The sequence below is a fragment of the Lygodium microphyllum genome, chromosome 17 (genome assembly GCF_053477565.2).
Source record: "Lygodium microphyllum isolate KBCC chromosome 17, Lygodium_microphyllum_v1.1.10, whole genome shotgun sequence".
In the NCBI taxonomy this organism is placed as follows: domain Eukaryota; kingdom Viridiplantae; phylum Streptophyta; class Polypodiopsida; order Schizaeales; family Lygodiaceae; genus Lygodium; species Lygodium microphyllum.
In genome coordinates, this window is record NC_141151.1 from 67385911 (window position 1) to 67393955 (window position 8045).

General features: G+C 41.9%; 1 protein-coding gene across 1 annotated transcript; it reads right to left on the reverse strand.

Annotated features, from left to right (window-relative positions):
* Nucleotides 1–1453: 1453 nt before the first annotated feature.
* LOC148021999 (NADPH--cytochrome P450 reductase-like) lies at nt 1454–7173 on the reverse strand. The gene is made up of 18 exons (XM_087697557.1): nt 6165–7173; nt 5862–5924; nt 5694–5770; nt 5532–5589; nt 5347–5433; nt 5130–5166; nt 4958–5027; nt 4290–4481; nt 4119–4211; nt 3752–3962; nt 3537–3620; nt 3297–3448; nt 3093–3189; nt 2794–2949; nt 2618–2695; nt 2314–2436; nt 2118–2231; nt 1454–2041 (listed from the first exon to the last, which is right to left on the reverse strand). Exons 1-18 carry the CDS (start codon nt 6534–6536, stop codon nt 1961–1963), a joined length of 2145 nt encoding a protein of 714 aa, XP_087553683.1. The 5' UTR covers nt 6537–7173; the 3' UTR covers nt 1454–1960.
* Nucleotides 7174–8045: the final 872 nt, after the last annotated feature.

Consider the following 8045-nt stretch of genomic DNA (forward strand, 5'->3'; position numbering starts at 1 on the left):
TGCTTATGAAATCACACGAGGAGGTGGAGCACACAAGGCAAGCAGAGGGCAGCATAAAGCACACAGCAGACAGCCAGGCTGGGGTCAACAGCAGAGTTGCCCTTCATGTTCTTGACCTATTACAATAGTCATGCATAACAAGATTTAAGTCCTTGAAAAGCCACACTGAAAGTAGTAATGAAGCTGTTCTGTGTGGAGGCTTTTAAAAGCGCGATGATATTGATACGTCTACAAGACTTGTGACGAATTCAGCACAGAAACATCAAAGCATAATCCTACACTTGCCTGTAACTTACCTAGATAACCTATGAGGGGTAGCAAAGGCATGTGCATCTTGTCCATCTTCATCACTCAGTAAAGAATGCCACCAGCATTTGTGGATTAGAACCTACCCCACTATGTGATACACATGAGCTTTACAAAAATATAGTACGGTGAACTACGCAGATACAAAGATAAGTCCTCTGAACTACACAGAAACTCTTGATTCCAAACTTATCCTGCTAGCATTGACTAATGCCTATTACAACATTGAATGTCTATTGCAGAACTTGTATGATCTTTTTGGGAATATCATAAGACGACAACATATTACTAAATCCTCCTGCCTCTCACCATTAAGGAGTACAGAAATCTACATCAAGAGTATTACTCCAAACTCATTGATATAGAGGAATGCAAGGGCAACATTTGCAGTGACCGGAGCAGTAACTTAAAGAGCTAATTCTAAGTCACCTAGATTGGAAGACTTGCTTCAGAAATCTTCATTCCGCCAGACTACCTCAATTATTTGTTGCATGGTACAAGCAGCATGTAAAATAATCTTAGGAGTTGGTGTGAAGCCTGCCTCTGTATTTGATGTGCCACGCTTTGTGACATAATAAGGATAAGAGTATGGAGATAGGGCTCCACCAGCCTCTGTATTTGATGTGCCACGCTTTGTGACATAATAAGGATAAGAGTATGGGGATAGGGCTCCACCAGCCTCTGTGAAGTTGAGTTGGTGTGAAGGGAGGGCCTCTGTATTTGATGTGCCACGCTTTGTGGCATAATAAGGATACGAGTATGGAGATAGGGCTCCACCAGCCTCTGTGAAGTTGAGACACCACACCATATATCAGGTGGGTCCATTCATCTAAAACATCAATTATGATAAGGAGATACATATAGGGCTCCATCTAACCTTTGTGTAGTTGAAGCACCATAGAGCAACACAAGCAACCTTGGCCTTTTATCAAGGCATAATCACATCATATCTAAAGTCAATAAACTTGCCGATGTTATTTGACAGAAAGATATATCACATGAAAGATCCCACTGCTTTCTTTCAACATAAACAATAAGTGGAGTGTATGACTAAATAACCTCCTCCTGTGAAAGCTCAAAAATCTATAGGAATAGGAGAGAACGACACTATTTACAAGGTCTATAGGAGTAGGAAAGAGCAACACTATTTGCAAAGTACAGCATGAATACTGTGATTCCATTATATTTCCCACCCAGACTGTTAAAGCATTACAAGTTTTTACTGTCAGTCCGTCGTCTTCCATACTATGAGAAAAACTAAGCTTAATAATGAGGTAGCAACAAGATTTACAGTCCTTGGGGATAGCTCAGACCCACTTCTAAGAAAAAATTGTTAGTACAGCCAGCTTGTCAGGCATAGATCTACAAGAGAGCGTCTTTAACAATTCAGAACCTTCCAAACCTTCCAAAGAAGTCCTCAAGAAACTAATTACTGACCCTCCTCAATGCTGTAGCTAATAATAGCAGAGCATATGAAGGTCAACAACCCGGTTCCTGACATTCTTGAGACCTGTCATTAATGCCTTTCACGGTCCATCTGAAGGGATGACAGGTTAGTATCTGAACGATGATAATTCCTTGACCTTCGATTTTCCAGAGTGCAGGTATCAAAGGATCTTGTAAGCAAAACCTTTCTGCATCAAAGTTTCTCAGATTACCAGACGTCCCTAAGATATTTTCCATCAGCCTGTAGTTCCTTTACAATTGCCTCAGCTTTGACATTATCAACAGGTGCCTGAGAGACAAACATTCATGTAAGATGAAAAGCCTTTTCATACTAATATAATAAGTTTCAAAATTAGTGTAAAAACCTGCTCTTGCACAATGGTGTGCAGCATTCTGTGAACATCTCTGGCCATGCCTTTTGCATCACCACAGACATAAAGGTAGCCTCCATTTGAAAGAATTTGCCAAATTGTAGTAGCCTGGTGGATACAGATCAAGTTACTTAAGAGAGTTTCCAAAACAGCACGTACAGCTCAACAATCAGATCCGAATCATTCTTACTTTTTCATTCATTTTGTGCTGCACGTATTCTTTGCTCGGTCCATCCCTTGAAAAGGCTACAGAGAGTTCTGTTATAATGCCCCTTTCAGCATATGCAAGAATCTCTTCCTCATAAATGTAATCCTGATAAGCCAAGTACAACAAAGACCTTAGACAAGTGCAATCATACATTAAGGCACCTGACTGCAAGAGTGCATGGGTCCAAATGGTAAAACTCTACTAAAGTCAAATTTCATTCCCAAACATGTAGCATATCATTTCTAAAATTAGTAAAACAGATGGAACTCCAACAAAGACCAATTACCTGTTTCTTTGAACGGCAACCAAAAAACAGAAGTGCAGGTCCGAGCTCTTTTCCAGATGCTTGAAGTGCAGCTCTTTCCTTTAATAAGAACAAAATAGCAACCAGTAACAAATAGTTCAAAACATGCAACTGCACAACAAGAAGTAGAACACAAAAACTTTGATCATAGGACAGACCTGTAGAAAGCCCCTGAAAGGTGCCAAACCAGTCCCTGGACCAACCATTATTATGGGTGTTAATGGATCCTCTGGTAGCCTAAAATTTGACTGTCTTACAAAGATCGGTGACCAGCTACATTTATCATCTGTTTCACATGTGGCTGGAACAGCATTCTGCAGACAAGAAGTAAAGAAATGATATTAAGTTCCAATCTTTCCCTTGGATACACTCCAATCTGCAACTTCATTAATTGCAAGCTCTTTCAAACATTCCAAACATGGAGGCAGACTAGCAATTGGCAGCTGGTTGATGTTACCTTCATCCATGTGGAGCATACACCTTTATGCAATCGACCAGTGGGACTCCTACCATAAACCAGTGCACAGGTAACATGTATCCGCTTAGGAGAGGACCTACCAAAAAGTGAAGTTAACAGCACACAGATTAGAGCCTTGAAATGCACATTATGAAGCAAACTGTAAACTGCCTGGCTTATGTACAGCTGATTTTCAATCCTCACTTTGGAGATGAAGAAATTGAGTAATAGCGAGGCTGGAGACGAGGTGCAATGGCAGCAAAGAATACTCCAAGGGGAGGCTTTGCAGAGGGGAATTCTGCCATGACTTCTAGAAGGCTTCTTTGAGAGCCACTTATCCAGTTTTGATAGTCCTCCTGAAGGATACAGATAACCAATGAAACTTCCAGACTGTCGCTGATAAAACAGTAAAAATTACACCAAAACTAAACTTGAAGTTCCCACCTTTCCTGATGGTGAAGCCAAAGACTTGAGCCTTTCCTTTTCTGCAGAATCAGATGCATAAGCTGCCAAAGCTAACAGAGCAGCCTGAACAAGACATTACATTCACATGTTATATTTGCACTTGTGTTTTGGATTTCATTAAGAGAAACAATAATGGACAATCTAACTTGTGGCAACCACAGTGCTCAAGTGGTTTAAAGTTCAAACGGAGTCACCTTTCGTGGGGGATTAAGAAGATCTGCATAGCGAGCCAGGGCTGTATTTAAATCACAAGGTCCAGGAAATGGTGGTGGAAGTGTGCCAGTATCATCAGCAACATGAAGAGAAAATATTGTTTTGAGAGAAAACCCAAGTAGACTAGCTGCCTCTTCAACATTTTCAGCTGAATTGACAGCATAAACACCTACATGATCTCCAGTTTCATACCTGAGGCAATAGCACAGACAAAGAAGTGCCACTTCTATCAAATGGTATACAGCTAATATAGCGAACTTAAAGATCAGGGCAGCATAAAGGCTATACAGAAATAAAACAACGATAACAGACTTCCAAGGCGGAGAACAGTACAAACTCTACACTTACGAAAGATCTGAATTTGATATATCAAACTCTAGATGCACGCATGATCGGTCCGAGAATGAAGTATGCAATTCTTTGCAGACTGCAACATTGGCTCTGTAAAAGCAAACCAGTATCAGTCAAGAGGTAGATAAACACCATTAAATCAGTCACTGAACACTGTATTACAACCACCTGCAAGGATGATGGATATCATGATTCTGGCCAGTCTTAGAGGCATAAGTTTCCTTGTACAAGGTTGTCCCAGGCTCATGGAAAACCACCTGATATTCAGGAATAGCAGCTGTGTATGGAGTAATCACACTTGCCGATGTGTCTGAGGCATCCTTAAGGAGTGGATCTAGCTTTGACCACAACTGCTCTCGCCTACAAACATTGAATAATATGGAAAACATTTATGCCAAAGACAGTAAGACATTTCAGTTCATTATCAACTACAACCATGCCTTATAGAACTGAGAGCTTCCCCATAATTTTAAGTATTCATAAACCCACCTTTCTTTCTTTCTTTTTTTAAGTTTGATAGTGCTTCACCTACACGAGCTTGTTTGTCATGTGGACACACTAAGCACACTGACAGGTTGCCAACTATATTCAACATTCTGAGAACTGCAGGCTTTTATTAACTACGCAGTTGACATTAACATTAAAAGAGAATGCACTTGCTAGGATCTTAAAAGCAGTTTCTACTTGGTGATTGGTTTCCATTTGAGTGATCTCCTCTCTTATCCCTACTAAAAACACAGCAGCTACAGAATGCTCAAAAAGATGTTGCTGTAACTCACTATTTCACCCGGTCCATTATTGGATCGATACTTTCACAGCAAGTCAAAGGGAAATACCAGGCAGTAAAGTCATCTTCAATACATTGATCGTCATCACCAAGCCCACAATCAATCAATCGCTTTGCACCTGCATATTCCTCATAAAATTTTTAGCCTGCCATGTTCATCCTCACAACACTAAGGTCATAAAGGTACTTGTAAGTCCAAATTTGAGCATATTTAGACGTACCATTTTTAACCAAGGCTTGATCAACCATCTTACCAACCTGGAATTACAACAATCAATGTAAGCAATAAGATAAAAGACTGCCCAGTGCCCCTTATTGAAAAGCGACTGATCAGTGTAAGCAGTCAGGAATTGAGACTCTGATTTATGTGCCCACACCTTAAATGAACCAACAGTGTGACCCATAAAACTTGAACAAGTAAAACCTTAAAGCCATTACCTTATTGAAATGCTCATACTGCCTATTCCCGAGGCCAAATACCCCAAAAGAAAGCTGTGATAACCATTCACCACAGTCTTCATTTCCCTGAAAAAGTGATCAAACCAGGTTTCAGTTCCTATTGTTGCTGTCCATACCCTTAATGGCAAAACATTCTACTGGCCTACAGGCTGCCTTCATCTTACCTCCAGTAACCATTTGTAAAACCTTGCTGCATTGTCGGTAGGTTCTCCATCACCATAGCTGGCATCCAACACAATTTCATGTTGTGACGATATACATCAATATGGTTAAACCAGTTAAAACTTATTGGTGTTAGACATGATTGAACTAAGTTGATAACTCACGTTGCAAGAGTAAACAGAGCCAGTGTTTCTTTCCCCAGCTTTTTTCTATACTGGTCATCATCAGACCCATAATCATCCTACAAGTAACGGAAGAACACATACTGAATCCCATGTTAAGTGGTTGTGAGAGAGATCGACTGAAAATAAAACTAAGTTGACGGAGCTTACCAGGTCCACTATTTTGAATACAACGTTGCTGTCGTACCTGCTTCTCCCTTCTTCTGCAAGTGCCTGAAACAATGCAACCTACCGTGAATCAAATCCAAAAATACAAGGACGCTGCGGCAAGACTTATTTCGCAAAATGTTGTGAGGGCAGAGGATGTAAATAGTTGAACTAGCAGAGGCTATTCTCTGAACTTAACCCAAAGATGGTTGGATGATTGCATGGACATGTTCAATACAGCAGAACGCATTACTTCACTGTCAAGAGAAAATGTGTGCATTCACCGAAACTTGTTATCACATTCACCTTTGCAAATCCTTCTGCCGTCCCTGTTTGTGTCCCGAAAAATATAGTGACCTTCTTTTTACCGGCGTCCTCTGGCTCCAACTCTGACTCCAAAGGGATTGGGTCGGGCTTTGGCGGTGCAAGTGATGCAGGTGACTGGCTGTGCTTACTGCTAGAGCGGCGCCAGAAGAGAAGGGCTATCGATACAAGCAGGGCTGCTGCGGAAAAGCCGAATGCCACATACAGGGAGCTGTCAGCCCCAATCAGAGGTCCAGCTATCAGTCTGCCAATCTGATCATGGCTGCTGACAAGAGATAACAAATAGTAGAAGTGATCCCGTGCAAGGATGCCGGTTTCGACAGAATTGCTCCTGAGGCTGGCGTCTCCCTGCATCTTGCTCTAATACAGGCAGGGTGCCAGAGGCAATCTGCCCTTTGTACCTTTAGTGATGGTTGAAGCTCGTTGCACCAGAAAAGGGGGGAGAAAGGTACGAAAAAGTGGGCACAGGGGGATCCGAAACGCAAAATTGAATTGAGTGGGGAGGAAACTAGGATCACACAGATGGAAGGAGATGCACTAGGAAAGAAGGGGAACAGGGGAGGGGAGAATTGATTAGAGAATAAAATCAAAGCGAAAGAGGGCAAAGGTGGGATCTCAAGGGCTGGATTGACGAATGGGGCGGGGAATCTGGCAGTCCGAAACGACACAAAAATTTAGAGAGAGAGAGAGAGAGAGAGAGAGAGAGAAGGGGGGCCGGGGGGCCTGTTTGCTTTCCCTCACCAGAATGAATAAACAAAGGCAGAAGCAGGGAGAACAGTGACCTTCTCTGGCTATGGAGATGCTCTCTTTTGTCACTCTCCACGAATTCGCAGTAAGGGTTGCTCTTCCCTGCTGCCGCCTCTGTTCTCCTTGCTTCTTCCGCACCTGTCTGTCTCTCTGATTCTTTCTAAATGGGATTTAGAGAGGAGACGAGGAAGAAAAGGGCCGGGGGGGGGAGAGAGCAGCCCTCGTGTATCGTGGACCTCGTCTTCACGCCCAATTAGAGTGCGCGTAAATGTGCCCTTCACTCGCCACTTGTCAAAGACCACATTCCACCCTCTTCCAACCCTGGTTTTGAAAGGGCAACCTCTGTGGTCTGTGAGCTTTTTGTCAACCAAAACATGGAACTTTTCTTCACATCATGCTAACTTAAGAAGGGTATCCTTAGAAAAAATTTGCCTAATGCAATGTTCCCTTGAAAGGTACAATGTTATCCGTCCTTTAAAAAGATGACCCTTAATGCTTAGGTCAATGAGAAGGGAACAATTTTCTAAAACACACCATCTATGCTTAGGTCAATGAGGAGGGTACAATTTTCTAAAACACACCATCCATGCTTAGGTCAATGAGAAGGATACAATTTTCCACACCTTGAGAAGACTCCATGCTCTGAGTAAATGAATTACATTCCTTGCTCTCCACACCGAAGTAACCTGTAGACTTGAGCTTGGTTAGATTGTCCAAGGAGAAAGAAAGAACCTCATCAATCAAAAAAGAAGCAAGCATCACATGGTAAATTTTTACCTAGCAAATCAAATACCCTCACATTTTTTGGGTGTTGAGTAAATTAGGGAAGCCTCACAAACACACCTTGGTCCCCACCTACTCCACATTTCCCTTAATGTTCACCCATTGACTTACCACCACTGGATCGATGCGTCTACATTTTGCTTGCACTTGTCTTTACTTTAAGATCCTTTCAAAGAAGCATTTTGCAAAATCATGGCATGCCTTGGCAGTTATTCTCACCCCTTCACACTATGTAGTATGAGTCTAGATGTTTAAGTCCATTAGGCATGTAAAACCTTCAAGATTGGAGCAATGGTATTAAACATTGGGGCCTAGTGCATAGATGGTCCAAAC